This window comes from Salmo salar, chromosome 07 (assembly GCF_965601325.2).
Source record: "Salmo salar chromosome 07, fSalSal1, whole genome shotgun sequence".
In the NCBI taxonomy this organism is placed as follows: Eukaryota; Metazoa; Chordata; class Actinopteri; order Salmoniformes; family Salmonidae; genus Salmo; species Salmo salar.
This window is the reverse complement of record NC_138297.1, coordinates 26,855,937-26,870,761: the sequence shown is the minus strand read 5'-3', so window position 1 is coordinate 26,870,761 and position 14,825 is coordinate 26,855,937. Positions and strand designations below refer to the sequence as shown.

General features: G+C 50.1%; 1 protein-coding gene across 6 annotated transcripts in view; it reads left to right on the top strand.

Moving 5' to 3' along the window:
- pik3c3 (phosphatidylinositol 3-kinase, catalytic subunit type 3) overlaps positions 1-14,825 on the top strand; it is a 24,581-nt gene extending 9,756 nt beyond the window's left edge. For all 6 annotated transcript variants that reach the window (XM_014207050.3, XM_014207051.3, XM_014207053.3 and 3 more), the window contains 11 exons: positions 119-235; positions 345-476; positions 748-876; positions 1,137-1,206; positions 1,296-1,360; positions 1,664-1,748; positions 1,893-1,967; positions 2,151-2,319; positions 2,434-2,524; positions 2,645-2,770; positions 14,575-14,825. In XM_014207050.3, coding sequence (XP_014062525.1) covers positions 119-235; positions 345-476; positions 748-876; positions 1,137-1,206; positions 1,296-1,360; positions 1,664-1,748; positions 1,893-1,967; positions 2,151-2,319; positions 2,434-2,524; positions 2,645-2,770; positions 14,575-14,589 — 1,074 coding nt within the window. In that variant the 3' untranslated portion in view covers positions 14,590-14,825. The remainder of the gene's footprint in view (positions 1-118; positions 236-344; positions 477-747; positions 877-1,136; positions 1,207-1,295; positions 1,361-1,663; positions 1,749-1,892; positions 1,968-2,150; positions 2,320-2,433; positions 2,525-2,644; positions 2,771-14,574) is intronic.

The following is a 14,825-nucleotide window of genomic DNA, read 5'->3' as shown; positions in this document are numbered from 1 at the left end:
CTCTCTCTCTCTCTCTCTCTCTCTCTCTCTCTCTCTCTCTCTCTCTCTCTCTCTCTCTCTCTCTCTCTCTCTCTCTCTCTCTCTCTCTCTCTCTCTCTCTCTCTCTCTCTCTCTCTAGGGTGATAAGAGTGTGAGGGTGATGCGGTCTCTCCTGGCATCCCAACAGACGTTTGTGGACAGGCTGGTGCAGCTGATGAAGGCCGTGCAGAGAGAGAGCGGCAACCGCAAGAAGAAGGTATGTCAGTCCGTTTTCTTCCGTTTTGGTGCCTAATGAACGCGACCCAGGTCTTCCCCGCGACCGGTGTTTACGATTGCCGGTTGACACTGCCCCACCCGTGTTTCAGACGGAGCGACTGCAGGCTCTGCTGGCGGACAACGAGAAGGTGAACCTGTGTGAGATTGACCCCATCCCGCTACCTCTGGAACCCTCGGTCAGAATCCGAGGCATCGTACCAGACACCGCCACGCTCTTCAAGGTGCACCATCTGTCCATCTCCCTTCGCTGTCTATTCTTCCTTCCCAACGCTGTCCTTCCTCTCCTCCTTCCATTCCTTCTCCTCCCTCTCGGACTTATCCCTCTGATTTTCTTCCTCCTCCTTCATCCTCCCTTTCTCTCCCTCTTCTTTTGGTTTTGTATGTAGCAGTAATTTGGTGGTTGTTTTTCTATGTGCTGCTGTGTTTGTATGCTAATGGGCCTTTTTATACGTGTTCTTACCTCATCGCTGTACATCTGTGCGTGTATTATAGAGCGCCCTGATGCCAGCCAAGCTGATCTTCAAGGCGGAGGATGGGGCGATGTACCCTGTCATCTTTAAACACGGAGACGACCTGAGACAAGACCAGCTCATCCTACAGATCATCTCTCTCATGGACAAGGTCAGAAACTAGCATGATTACCATGTCATTATCGTATAAACATAATACTGTATTTATTATTATGGACATGGTCTGAAACAAGCATATTATTACTGTATTATTATCATATTACCTTATTACAAACTTGCTGTAAGTCGCTTTGGATAAAAGCGTCTGCTAAATGACTGAAATGTAAATACACAGGCTGTTGTCTATATTTCAGCCTCGCCGAGAAGTTTAAGAGTCGGTGTAGTGTGAATTATGTAAATTCTCTCTCTCAGTTGCTCAGGAAAGAGAACCTGGACCTGAAGTTGACTCCTTACAAAGTGCTGGCCACAAGCACCAAGCATGGTGAGCACCACCGATGTAGCTATCGATTAGAACACTGGGTCAGGACATGTGTGAAGTGACCTCTGACCTGTGTGCTGTCCTTCCTCCAGGGTTCATGCAATTTGTCCAGTCAGTGCCTGTGGCTGAGGTCCTGGCCACTGAAGGAAACATCCAGGTAGGAATTTACTGTACCCATGGCTAAGAGACTGTTAGCATTATTTGCTATCTAAGGTGTTTGTCTAGCGTCTTTGCTCTATGCAGACACGTCTTGTGATGTCTTCTCTGGCCTAACTTGTTGTAAGTGATCATGTTGTTATTATTATACTTAAAAAAAAAAAAACTTTATTTAGTAAATGTTTTCGTAACTATTATTTTTCTTAACGGCATTGCAGGTTAAGGGCTTGTAAGTAAGCATTTCATGGTGCACCTGTTGTATTCGGCGCATGTGACAAATGCCATTTGATTTGTGTCTCTCCAGAGTTTTTTCAGAAAACACGCCCCCAGTGAAAAGGGGCCCTATGGCATCAGCCCTGAGGTGATGGACACCTACGTCAAGAGCTGTGGTGAGTCTACTACCAATAACACCCTCCCACCTCACTGTCTCTGACCAATCCCTGGCCTTGGCGTGGGTGACGTTCATTTAAAGTGCGTTTTGGGATGACACATCTTTTTTGTTGTTGTCTTTCCTCTACTCTTTCTTGTTCCAGCTGGTTACTGTGTCATCACATACATCCTGGGTGTAGGAGACAGACACTTGGACAACCTGCTCCTCACAAAGACTGGTGAGTCTATAGGAATTATGTGTCATGTACCTCCAACACCCCATGGTTGGATTTCTACCATACATTGTCTGATCATTAGTCCTTCCCTTCAAATGCTGCTCCACTCTATTCTGTATGACTGACTACAAAAATGGCTTCATGAATACATTTGATTGATTTACCTTTCCATCTTCCGTTTTTCAGGAAAGTTGTTCCACATAGACTTTGGCTACATCCTGGGTCGTGACCCCAAGCCCCTGCCTCCTCCTATGAAGCTGAGTAAGGAGATGGTGGAGGGGATGGGCGGCATGCAGAGTGAACAGTACCAGGAGTTCAGGAAACAGTGTTACACAGCCTTCCTACACCTCAGAAGGTCGGACACACACGCTGCGTTTACACAGCCAGCTCAATTCTGATCTTTTGCCACTAATTGGTCATTTATATCAGCTGTGATGAACATTTCTTTATCTCATCCCTCTCTCTTCAGGTACTCTAACCTCATACTAAATCTGTTCTCTCTCATGGTGGACGCCAACATTCCCGACATCGCCCTGGAGCCTGACAAGACTGTTAAGAAGGTGTGCGTGTATTTCACTTCGCTATGTTGTGTAGCGAATGGTTATGTGAATTGTAAGAGTCCCATTTTGAAGGAACTCCCGCAATCATTCACTGAATATTCGGTCTCCTCCCCCTCCCAGGTGCAGGACAAGTTCAGATTGGACCTGTCGGACGAGGAGGCGGTGCATTACATGCAGAGTCTGATTGATGAGAGTGTGGGAGCTCTGTTTGCTGCCGTGGTGGAGCAGATACACAAGTTTGCCCAGGTGTGTCTCTCAGCAGGTGTCTGTCTCTCTCTCTCTCAGCAGGGGTTTAGTCTCTCTCTCTCTCAGCAGGGGTTTACTCTCTCTCTCTCTCAGCAGGGGTTTAGTCTCTCTCTCTCTCTCTCTCTCTCAGCAGGGGTTTAGTCTCTCTCTCTCTCAGCAGGGGTTTAGTCTCTCTCTCTCCCAGCAGGGGTTTAGTCTCTCTCTCTCTCTCTCAGCAGGGGTTTAGTCTCTCTCTCTCAGCAGGGGTTTAGTCTGTCTCTCTCTCTCTCTCTCAGCAGGGGTTTAGTCTCTCTCTCTCTCTCTCTCTCTCTCAGCAGGGGTTTAGTGTGTGTCTGTCTGTCCTCTCTCTCTCTCTCAGCAGGGGTTTAGTGTGTGTCTGTCTCTCTCTCTCTCTCAGCAGGGGTTTAGTGTGTGTCTGTCTCTCTCTCTCTCTCAGCAGGGGTTTAGTCTCTTCTCTCTCAGCAGGGGTTTAGTCTCTCTCTCTCTCAGCAGGGGTTTAGTCTCTCTCTCTCTCAGCAGGGGTTTAGTCTCTCTCTCTCTCAGCAGGGGTTTAGTCTCTCCCTCTCTCTCTCCTCTCTCTCAGCAGGGGTTTAGTCTCTTTCTCTCTCTCTCTCAGCAGGGGTTTAGTCTGTCTCTCTCTCTCTCTCAGCAGGGGTTTAGTCTGCTCTCTCTCTCTCAGCAGGGGTTTAGTCTCTCTCTCTCTCTCAGCAGGGGTTTAGTCTCTCTCTCTCTCTCAGCAGGGGTTTAGTCTCTCTCTCTCTCTCAGCAGGGGTTTAGTGTGTGTGTCTCTTTCTCAGCAGGGGTTTAGTCTCTCTCTCTCTCAGCAGGGGTTTAGTCTGTCTCTCTCTCCAGCAGGGGTTTAGTCTGTCTCTCTCTCCAGCAGGGGTTTAGTCTGCTCTCTCTCTCAGCAGGGGTTTAGTCTGTCTCTCTCTCAGCAGGGGTTTAGTCTCTCTCTCTCAGCAGGGGTTTAGTCTGTCTCTCTCTCTCAGCAGGGGTTTAGTCTGTCTCTCTCTCTCAGCAGGGGTTTAGTCTGTCTCTCTCTCTCAGCAGGGGTTTAGTCTGTCTCTCTCTCTCAGCAGGGGTTTAGTCTCTCTCTCTCTCTCTCTCAGCAGGGGTTTAGTCTCTCTCTCTCTCTCTCTCTCTCTCAGCAGGGGTTTAGTCTCTCTCTCTCTCTCTCTCAGCAGGGGTTTAGTCTCTCTCTCTCTCAGCAGGGGTTTAGTCTCTCTCTCTCTCTCTCAGCAGGGGTTTAGTCTCTCTCTCTCTCTCAGCAGGGGTTTAGTCTGTCTCTCTCTCTCAGCAGGGGTTTAGTCTGTCTCTCTCTCTCAGCAGGGGTTTAGTCTCTCTCTCTCAGCAGGGGTTTAGTGTGTGTCTGTCTCTCTCTCTCTCTCTCTCTCTCTCTCAGCAGGGGTTTAGTGTGTGTCTGTCTCTCTCTCTCTCTCAGCAGGGGTTTAGTGTGTGTCTGTCTCTCTCTCTCTCTCTCTCTCTCTCAGCAGGGGTTTAGTGTGTGTGTCTGTCTCTCTCTCTCTCTCAGCAGGGGTTTAGTGTGTGTGTCTGTCTGTCTCTCTCTCAGCAGAGGTTTAGTGTGTGTGTCTGTCTGTCTCTCTCTCTCTCAGCAGAGGTTTAGTGTGTGTGTCTGTCTCTCTCTCTCTCTCTCAGCAGGGGTTTAGTGTGTGTCTCTCTCTCTCTCTCTCAACAGGGGTTTAGTGTGTGTCTCCCTCTCTCTCTCTCAGCAGGGCTTTAGTGTGTGTCTCCCTCTCTCTCTCAGCAGGGGTTTAGTGTGTGTCTGTCTCTCTCTCTCTCTCTCAGCAGGGGTTTAGTGTGTGTCTGTCTCTCTCTCTCTCTCAGCAGGGTTTAGTGTGTGTCTGTCTCTCTCTCTCTCAGCAGGAGTTTAGTGTGTGTGTCTGTCTCTCTCAGCAGGAGTTTAGTGTGTGTGTCTGTCTCTCTCTCTCTCAGCAGGAGTTTAGTGTGTCTGTCTCACTCTCTCTCTCAGCAGGGGTTTAGTGTGTGTCTCTCTCTCTCAGCAGGGGTTTAGTGTGTGTGTCTGTCTCCCTCCCTCTCTCTCAACAGGGGTTTAGTGTGTGTGTCTCTCTCTCTCTCTCTCAGCAGGGGTTTAGTCTCTTTCTCTCTCTCTCTCTCTCTCTCAGCAGGGGTTTAGTCTCTCTCTCTCTCAGCAGGGGTTTAGTCTGTCTCTCTCTCAGCAGGGGTTTAGTCTCTCTCTCAGCAGGGGTTTAGTCTCTCTCTCTCTCTCTCTCTCAGCAGGGGTTTAGTCTCTCTCTCTCTCTCTCTCTCTCTCAGCAGGGGTTTAGTGTGTGTGTCTCTTTCTCAGCAGTGGTTTAGTCTCTCTCTCTCAGCAGGGGTTTAGTCTGTCTCTCTCTCAGCAGGGGTTTAGTCTGTCTCTCTCTCTCAGCAGGGGTTTAGTCTGTCTCTCTCTCTCAGCAGGGGTTTAGTCTGTCTCTCTCTCTCAGCAGGGGTTTAGTCTGTCTCTCTCTCTCAGCAGGGGTTTAGTCTCTCTCTCTCTCTCAGCAGGGGTTTAGTCTGTCTCTCTCTCTCAGCAGGGGTTTAGTGTGTGTGTCTGTCTCTCTCTCTCTCTCTCAGCAGGGGTTTAGTGTGTGTGTCTGTCTCTCTCTCTCTCTCTCAGCAGGGGTTTAGTGTGTGTGGCTGCTCTCTCTCTCTCAGCAGGGGTTTAGTGTGTGTGTCTGTCTCTCTCTCTCTCAGCAGAGGTTTAGTGTGTGTGTCTGTCTCTCTCTCTCTCAGCAGAGGTTTAGTGTGTGTGTGTGTGTCTCTCTCTCTCAGCAGGGGTTTAGTGTGTGTGTCTGTCTCTCTCTCTCTCTCTCAGCAGGGGTTTAGTGTGTGTGTCTGCTCTCTCTCTCTCTCTCTCAGCAGGGGTTTAGTGTGTGTGTCTGTCTCTCTCTCTCTCTCTCTCAGCAGGGGTTTAGTGTGTGTGTCTCTCTCTCTCTCTCTCTCTCAGCAGGGGTTTAGTGTGTGTGTCTCTCTCTCTCTCTCTCTCTCAACAGGGGTTTAGTGTGTGTGTCTGCTCTCTCTCTCTCTCTCAGCAGGGGTTTAGTGTGTGTCTGTCTCTCTCTCTCAGCAGGGGTTTAGTCTGTCTCTCTCTCTCTCTCAGCAGGGGTTTAGTCTGTCTCTCTCTCTCTCTCAGCAGGGGTTTAGTGTGTGTCCGTCTCTCTCTCTCAACAGGGGTTTAGTGTGTGTGTCTGTCTCTCTCTCTCTCTCTCAGCAGGGGTTTAGTGTGTGTCTGTCTCTCTCTCTCTCAGCAGGGGTTTAGTGTGTGTGTCTGTCTCTCTCTCTCTCTCTCTCAGCAGGGGTTTAGTGTGTGTGTCTGTCTCTCTCTCTCTCTCTCAGCAAGGGTTTAGTGTGTGTGTCTGTCTCTCTCTCTCTCAGCAGGGGTTTAGTGTGTGTGTCTGTCTCTCTCTCTCAGCAGGGGTTTAGTGTGTGTGTCTGTCTCTCGCTCTCTCAGCAGGGGTTTAGTGTGTGTGTCTGTCTCTCGCTCTCTCAGCAGGGGTTTAGTGTGTGTGTCTGTCTCTCTCACTCTCTCAGCAGGGGTTTAGTGTGTGTGTCTGTCTCTCTCACTCTCAGCAGGGGTTTAGTGTGTGTGTCTGTCTCTCTCTCTCTCTCTCTCTCAGCAGGGGTTTAGTCTCTCTCTCTCTCAGCAGGGTTTAGTCTCTCTCTCTCTCAGCAGGGGTTTAGTCTGTCTCTCTCTCTCTCTCTCTCTCTCAGCAGTGGTTTAGTCTCTCTCTCTCAGCAGGGGTTTAGTCTGTCTCTCTCTCTCAGCAGGGGTTTAGTCTGTCTCTCTCTCTCAGCAGGGGTTTAGTCTGTCTCTCTCTCTCAGCAGGGGTTTAGTCTCTCTCTCTCAGCAGGGGTTTAGTGTGTGTCTGTCTCTCTCTCTCTCTCTCTCTCTTCTCTCTCTCTCAGCAGGGGTTTAGTGTGTGTCTGTCTCTCTCTCTCTCTCAGCAGGGGTTTAGTGTGTGTCTGTCTCTCTCTCTCTCTCTCTCTCTCTCAGCAGGGGTTTAGTGTGTGTGTCTGTCTGTCTCTCTCTCAGCAGGGGTTTAGTGTGTGTGTCTGTCTGTCTCTCTCTCTCTCAGCAGAGGTTTAGTGTGTCTGTCTCTCTCTCTCTCTCTCAGCAGGGGTTTAGTGTGTGTCTCCCTCTCTCTCTCTCTCAGCAGGGGTTTAGTGTGTGTCTCCCTCTCTCTCTCAGCAGGGGTTTAGTGTGTGTCTGTCTCTCTCTCTCAGCAGGGGTTTAGTGTGTGTCTGTCTCTCTCTCTCTCTCAGCAGGGGTTTAGTGTGTGTGTCTCTCTCTCTCTCTCTCAGCAGGGGTTTAGTCTCTTTCTCTCTCTCTCTCTCTCTCTCTCTCTCAGCAGGGGTTTAGTCTCTCTCTCTCTCAGCAGGGGTTTAGTCTCTCTCTCTCTCAGCAGGGGTTTAGTCTCTCTCTCTCTCAGCAGGGGTTTAGTCTTCTCTCTCTCTCAGCAGGGGTTTAGTCTCTCTCTCTCTCTCTCTCTCTCTCTCAGCAGGGGTTTAGTGTGTGTGTCTCTTTCTCAGCAGTGGTTTAGTCTCTCTCTCTCAGCAGGGGTTTAGTCTGCTCTCTCTCTCTCAGCAGGGGTTTAGTCTGTCTCTCTCTCTCTCAGCAGGGGTTTAGTTGTGCTGTCTCTCTCTCTCTCAGCAGGGGTTTAGTCTGTCTCTCTCTCTCAGCAGGGGTTTAGTCTGCTCTCTCTCTCTCAGCAGGGGTTTAGTGTGTGTCTGTCTCTCTCTCTCTCAGCAGGGGTTTAGTGTGTGCTGTCTCTCTCTCTCTCTCTCAGCAGGGGTTTAGTGTGTGTGCTGTCTCTCTCTCTCAGCAGGGGTTTAGTGTGTGTGCTGTCTCTCTCTCTCAGCAGGGGTTTAGTGTGTGTGTCTGTCTCTCTCTCTCTCAGCAGGGGTTTAGTGTGTGTGTCTGTCTCTCTCTCTCAGCAGGGGTTTAGTGTGTGTGTCTGTCTCTCTCTCTCAGCAGGGGTTTAGTGTGTGTGTGTCTGTCTCTCTCTCTCTCTCTCAGCAGGGGTTTAGTGTGTGTGTCTGTCTCTCTCTCTCTCTCTCAGCAGGGGTTTAGTGTGTGTGTCTGTCTCTCTCTCTCAGCAGGGGTTTAGTGTGTGTGCTCTCTCTCTCTCTCTCAGCAGAGGTTTAGTGTGTGTGTCTGTCTCTCTCTCTCTCTCAGCAGAGGTTTAGTGTGTGTGTGTGTGTCTCTCTCTCTCAGCAGGGGTTTAGTGTGTGTGTCTGTCTCTCTCTCTCTCTCTCAGCAGGGGTTTAGTGTGTGTGTCTCTCTCTCTCTCTCTCAGCAGGGGTTTAGTGTGTGTGTCTCTCTCTCTCTCTCTCTCTCAGCAGGGGTTTAGTGTGTGTCTGTCTCTCTCTCTCAGCAGGGGTTTAGTCTGTCTCTCTCTCTCTCAGCAGGGGTTTAGTGTGTGTCTGTCTCTCACTCTCTCTCAGCAGGGGTTTAGTGTGTGTCCGTCTCTCTCTCTCTCTCTCAACAGGGGTTTAGTGTGTGTGTCTGTCTCTCTCTCTCTCTCTCAGCAGGGGTTTAGTGTGTGTCTGTCTCTCTCTCTCTCAGCAGGGGTTTAGTGTGTGTGTCTCTCTCTCTCTCTCTCAGCAGGGGTTTAGTGTGTGTGTCTGTCTCTCCTCTCTCTCTCTCAGCAGGGGTTTAGTGTGTGTGTCTGTCTCTCTCTCTCTCTCAGCAGGGGTTTAGTGTGTGTGTCTGTCTCTCTCTCTCTCAGCAGGGGTTTAGTGTGTGTGTCTGTCTCTCTCTCTCTCTCAGCAGGGGTTTAGTGTGTGTGTCTGTCTCTCTCTCTCTCAGCAGGGGTTTAGTGTGTGTGTCTGTCTCTCTCTCTCTCTCAGCAGGGGTTTAGTGTGTGTCTGTCTCTCTCTCTCTCAGCAGGGGTTTAGTGTGTGTCTGCTCTCTCTCTCTCTCTCAGCAGGGGTTTAGTGTGTGTCTGTCTCTCTCTCTCTCTCAGCAGGGGTTTAGTGTGTGTCTGTCTCTCTCTCTCTCTCTCAGCAGGGGTTTAGTGTGTGTGCTCTCTCTCTCTCAGCAGGGGTTTAGTGTGTGTGTCTGTCTCTCTCTCTCTCTCAGCAGGGGTTTAGTGTGTGTGTCCGTCTCTCTCTCAGCAGGGGTTTAGTGTGTGTCTGTCTCTCTCTCTCTCTCTCTCAGCAGGGGTTTAGTGTGTGTGTGTGTGTGTGGGGTTCTGTCTCTCTCTCTCTCTCAGCAGGGGTTTAGTGTGTGTCTGTCTCTCTCTCTCTCTCAGCAGGGGTTTAGTTTGTGTCTGTCTCTCTCTCTCTCTCTCTCTCAGCAGGGGTTTAGTCTGTCTCTCTCTCTCTCAGCAGGGGTTTAGTGTGTGTCTCTCTCTCTCTCTCTCTCTCAGCAGGGGTTTAGTGTGTGTGTCCGTCTCTCTCTCAGCAGGGGTTTAGTGTGTGTCTGTCTCTCTCTCTCTCTCAGCAGGGGTTTAGTGTGTGTGTGTGTGTGTGGTGTGTCTGTCTCTCTCTCTCTCTCAGCAGGGGTTTAGTGTGTCTGTCTCTCTCTCTCTCAGCAGGAGTTTAGTGTGTGTGTCTGTCTCTCTCTCTCAGCAGGGGTTTAGTGTGTGTGTCTGTCTCTCTCTCTCAGCAGGGGTTTAGTGTGTGTGCTGTCTCTCTCTCTCAGCAGGGGTTTAGTGTGTGTGTCTGCTCTCTCTCTCTCTCTCAGCAGGAGTTTAGTGTGTGTGTCTGTCTCTCCTCTCTCTCTCTCAGCAGGGGTTTAGTGTGTGTCTGTCTCCCTCTCTCTCTCTCAGCAGGGGTTTAGTGTGTGTGTCTGTCTCCTCTCTCTCTCTCAGCAGGGGTTTAGTGTGTGTCTGTCTCTCTCTCTCAGCAGGGGTTTAGTGTGTGTCTGTCTCTCTCTCTCTCTCTCAGCAGGGGTTTAGTGTGTGTCTGCTCTCTCTCTCTCTCAGCAGGGGTTTAGTGTGTGTGTCTGTCTCTCTCTCTCTCAGCAGGGGTTTAGTGTGTGTGTCTGTCTCTCTCTCTCAGCAGGGGTTTAGTGTGTGTGTCTGTCTCTCTCTCTCTCTCTCTCAGCAGGGGTTTAGTGTGTGTGTCTGTCTCTCTCTCTCTCTCAGCAGGGGTTTAGTGTGTGTGTCTGTCTCTCTCTCTCTCAGCAGGGGTTTAGTGTGTGTGTCTGTCTCTCTCTCTCTCTCAGCAGGGGTTTAGTGTGTGTGTCTGTCTCTCGCTCTCTCAGCAGGGGTTTAGTGTGTGTGTCTGTCTCTCGCTCTCTCAGCAGGGGTTTAGTGTGTGTGTCTGTCTCTCTCACTCTCTCAGCAGGGGTTTAGTGTGTGTGTCTGTCTCTCTCACTCTCAGCAGGGGTTTAGTGTGTGTGTCTGTCTCTCTCTCTCTCTCTCTCTCAGCAGGGGTTTAGTGTGTGTCTGTCTCTCTCTCTCTCAGCAGGGGTTTAGTGTGTGTCTGTCTCTCTCTCTCTCTCAGCAGGGGTTTAGTGTGTGTCTCTCTCTCTCTCTCTCTCTCAGCAGGGGTTTAGTGTGTGTCTGTCTCTCTCTCTCTCTCTCTCTCAGCAGGGGTTTAGTGCTGTCTCTCTCTCTCTCAGCAGGGGTTTAGTGTGTGTCTCTCTCTCTCTCTCTCTCTCAGCAGGGGTTTAGTGTGTGTGTCCGTCTCTCTCTCAGCAGGGGTTTAGTGTGTGTCTGCTCTCTCTCTCTCAGCAGGGGTTTAGTGTGTGTCTGTCTCTCTCTCTCTCTCAGCAGGGGTTTAGTGTGTGTCTGTCTCTCTCTCTCTCAGCAGGAGTTTAGTGTGTGTGTCTGTCTCTCTCTCTCAGCAGGGGTTTAGTGTGTGTGTCTGTCTCTCTCTCTCTCTCTCAGCAGGGGTTTAGTGTGTGTGTCTCTCTCTCTCAGCAGGGGTTTAGTGTGTGTGTCTCTCTCTCTCAGCAGGGGTTTAGTGTGTGTGTGTCTCTCTCTCTCAGCAGGGGTTTAGTGTGTGTGTCTGTCTCTCTCTCTCTCAGCAGGGGTTTAGTGTGTGTGTCTGTCTCTCTCTCTCTCTCTCTCAGCAGGGGTTTAGTGTGTTGTCTGTCTCCTCTCTCTCTCTCAGCAGGGGTTTAGTGTGTGTGTCTGTCTCCTTCTCTCTCTCTCAGCAGGGGTTTAGTGTGTGTCTGTCTCTCTCTCTCAGCAGGGGTTTAGTGTGTGTCTGTCTCTCTCTCTCTCTCTCAGCAGGGGTTTAGTGTGTGTGCTCTCTCTCTCTCTCTCAGCAGGGGTTTAGTGTGTGTGTCTGTCTCTCTCTCTCTCTCAGCAGGGGTTTAGTGTGTGTCTGTCTCTCTCTCTCTCAGCAGGGGTTTAGTGTGTGTGTCTGTCTCTCTCTCTCTCAGCAGGGGTTTAGTGTGTGTGTCTGTCTCTCTCTCTCTCAGCAGGGGTTTAGTGTGTGTCTGTCTCTCTCTCTCTCTCAGCAGGGGTTTAGTGTGTGTGTCTGTCTCTCTCTCTCTCTCAGCAGGGGTTTAGTGTGTGTCTGTCTCTCCTCTCTCAGCAGGGGTTTAGTGTGTGTGTCTGTCTCTCTCTCTCTCAGCAGGAGTTTAGTGTGTGTGTCTGTCTCTCTCTCTCTCAGCAGGGGTTTAGTGTGTGTCTGTCTCTCTCTCTCTCAGCAGGGGTTTAGTGTGTGTGTCTGTCTCCCTCTCTCTCTCTCAGCAGGGGTTTAGTGTGTGTCTGTCTCTCTCCTCTCTCTCTCTCAGCAGGAGTTTAGTGTGTGTGTCTGTCTCTCTCTCTCTCTCTCTCAACAGGGGTTTAGTGTGTGTCTCCCTCTCTCTCTCTCAGCAGGGCTTTAGTGTGTGTCTCCCTCTCTCTCTCAGCAGGGGTTTAGTGTGTGTCTGTCTCTCTCTCTCTCTCTCAGCAGGGGTTTAGTGTGTGTCTGTCTCTCTCTCTCTCTCTCAGCAGGGTTTAGTGTGTGTGTCTGTCTCTCTCAGCAGGAGTTTAGTGTGTGTGTCTGTCTCTCTCTCTCTCAGCAGGGGTTTAGTGTGTGTCTCTCTCTCAGCAGGGGTTTAGTGTGTGTGTCTGTCTCCCTCCCTCTCTCTCAACAGGGGTTTAGTGTGTGTGTCTCTCTCTCTCTCTCTCAGCAGGGGTTTAGTGTGTGTGTCTGTCTCTCTCTCTCTCTCAGCAGGAGTTTAGTGTGTGTGTCTGTCTCTCTCTCTCTCTCTCAGCAGGGGTTTAGTGTGTGTCTGTCTCTCTCTCTCTCTCTCAGCAGGAGTTTAGTGTGTGTGTCTGTCTCTCTCAGCAGGAGTTTAGTGTGTGTGTCTGTCTCTCTCTCTCTCAGCAGGGGTTTAGTGTGTGTCTCTCTCTCAGCAGGGGTTTAGTGTGTGTGTCTGTCTCCCTCCCTCTCTCTCAACAGGGGTTTAGTGTGTGTGTCTCTCTCTCTCTCTCTCAGCAGGGGTTTAGTGTGTGTGTCTGTCTCTCTCTCTCTCAGCAGGGGTTTAGTGTGTGTGTCTGCTTCTCTCTCTCTCTCAGCAGGGGTTTAGTGTGTGGTCTGTCTCTCTCTCTCTCAGCAGGAGTTTAGTGTGTTGTCTGTCTCTCTCTCTCAGCAGGGGTTTAGTGTGTGTCTGTCTCTCTCAGCAGGAGTTTAGTGTGTGTGTCTGTCTCTCTCTCTCTCAACAGGGGTTTAGTGTGTGTCTCTCTCTCTCTCTCTCTCAGCAGGGGTTTAGTGTGTGTCTGTCTCTCTCTCTCTCAGCAGGAGTTTAGTGTGTCTGTCGTCTCTCTCTCTCTCAGCAGGGGTTTAGTGTGTGTGTCTGTCTCTCTCAGCAGGAGTTTAGTGTGTGTGTCTGCTCTCGCTCTCTCTCAGCAGGGGTTTAGTGTGTGTCTCTCTCTCAGCAGGAGTTTAGTGTGTCTGTCTCCCTCCCCTCTCTCAACAGGGGTTTAGTGTGTGTGTCTCTCTCTCTCTCTCTCTCAGCAGGGGTTTAGTGTGTGTGTCTCTCTCTCTCTCTCAGCAGGGGTTTAGTGTGTGTGTCTGTCTCTCTCTCTCTCAGCAGGGGTTTAGTGTGTGTCGTCTCTCTCTCTCAGCAGGAGTTTAGTGTGTGTGTCTGTCTCTCTCTCTCTCTCAGCAGGGGTTTAGTGTGTGTCTCTCTCTCTCTCTCTCTCTCTCTCTCTCAGCAGGGGTTTAGTGTGTGTCTGTCTCTCTCAACAGGGGTTTAGTGTGTGTGTCTCTCTCTCTCAGCAGGGGTTTAGTGTGTGTCTGTCTCTCTCTCTCTCAGCAGGGGTTTAGTTGTGTGTCTGTCTCCCTCTCTCTCTCTCAGCAGGGGTTTAGTGTGTGTCGTCTCTCTCTCTCTCAGCAGGGGTTTAGTGTGTGTCTCTCTCTGCAGGGGTTTAGTGTGTGTCTCTCTCTCAGCAGGGGTTTAGTGTGTGCTCTCTCTCTCAGCAGGGGTTTAGTGTGTGTGTCTGTCTCCCTCCCTCTCTCTCAGCAGGGGTTTAGTGTGTGTGTCTCTCTCTCTCTCTCTCAGCAGGGGTTTAGTGTGTGTGTGTGTCTCTCTCTCTCTCTCTCAACAGGGGTTTAGTGTGTGTCTGTCTCTCTCTCTCTCAGCAGGGGTTTAGTGTGTGTCTGTCTCTCTCTCTCTCTCTCTCAGCAGGGGTTTAGTGTGTGTCTGTCTCTCTCTCTCAGCAGGGGTTTAGTGTGTGTCTGTCTCTCTCTCTCAGCAGGGGTTTAGTGTGTGTGTCTGTCTCTCTCTCTCTCAGCAGGGGTTTAGTGTGTGTGTCTGTCTCTCTCTCTCTCTCTCAACAGGGGTTTAGTGTGGGTCTGTCTCTCTCTCTCTCAGCAGGGGTTTAGTGTGTGTGTGTCTGTCTCCCTCTCTCTCTCTCTCTCAGCAGGGGTTTAGTGTGTGTCTGTCTCTCTCTCTCAGCAGGGGTTTAGTGTGTGTCTGTCTCTCTCTCTCTCAGCAGGGGTTTAGTGTGTGCTGTCTCTCTCTCTCAACAGGGGTTTAGTGTGTGTGTCTGTCTCTCTCTCTCTCAGCAGGAGTTTAGTGTCTCTCTCAGCAGGAGTTTAGTGTGTGTGTCTGTCTCTCTCTCTCTCAACAGGGGTTTAGTGTGTCTGTCTCTCTCTCTCTCAACAGGGGTTTAGTGTGTGTCTGTCTCTCTCTCTCTCTCAGCAGGGGTTTAGTGTGTGTTTGTCTCTCTCTCAGCAGGGGTTTAGTGTGTGTGTCTGTCTCTCTCTCAGCAGGAGTTTAGTGTGTGTCTGTCTCTCTCTCTCAGCAGGGGTTTAGTGTGTGTCTGTCTCTCTCTCTCTCAGCAGGGGTTTAGTGTGTGTGTGTCTGTCTCTCTCTCAGCAGGAGTTTAGTGTGTGTCTGTCTCTCTCTCTCTCTCAGCAGGGGTTTAGTGTGTGTGTGTGTCTCTCTCAACGGGGGGGGGGTGTGACTGATTACTTAATATCTCGTGGACAGACTACGTAAACGGTACCGTAGATCTTTCATGATACAACAGAATGCGTGAGATAACTAGCAGCTTAAGTTCCGGTGCTTTGGGAAAAATCACAATTTCGCAGGTGTTGGCATCTTTAGAATTTTGAGAGGGGACATTTGGCCCAGAGACTTGTAAAGAGAGAAGGTGGAGCTCTTCGTTCTCTCTCTTCTCTTAACCCATATGGACCCAATTCTTAATCGAGCATCTGACCAATTACGTAAGACTTTAGTTCTGGGTTAACCGAGATTACAGTGTTTATTTCTGTAATGCGGCATTGGCAATGCAAGGCTGCGTTATAAATAGGCGGCCCAATTATTGGCAAAAGACTGTGTTGTAGATGTGCGAGGGTCATCTGACAGTGGTCTCCCATCTCTCCTTCAGTACTGGCGCAGATGAGAAGGACAGAAAGATCATCTGAACGATGGATGGCTGGACAGACAGGAGGGGTTGTATCCATAGTAACACCCGGTCCCCCGACACTCCCCCGCCCTTGTGTGTGAGAGCGATTGAGATGATCCATCCAGGACAACCTCTACTGCAAAAACAAAACAATGACTGTGTTTTCATTTTGTATATATTATATATAGATATAAAACTAATGGCCAAATAAAAACCATGTTGATACAGTACAA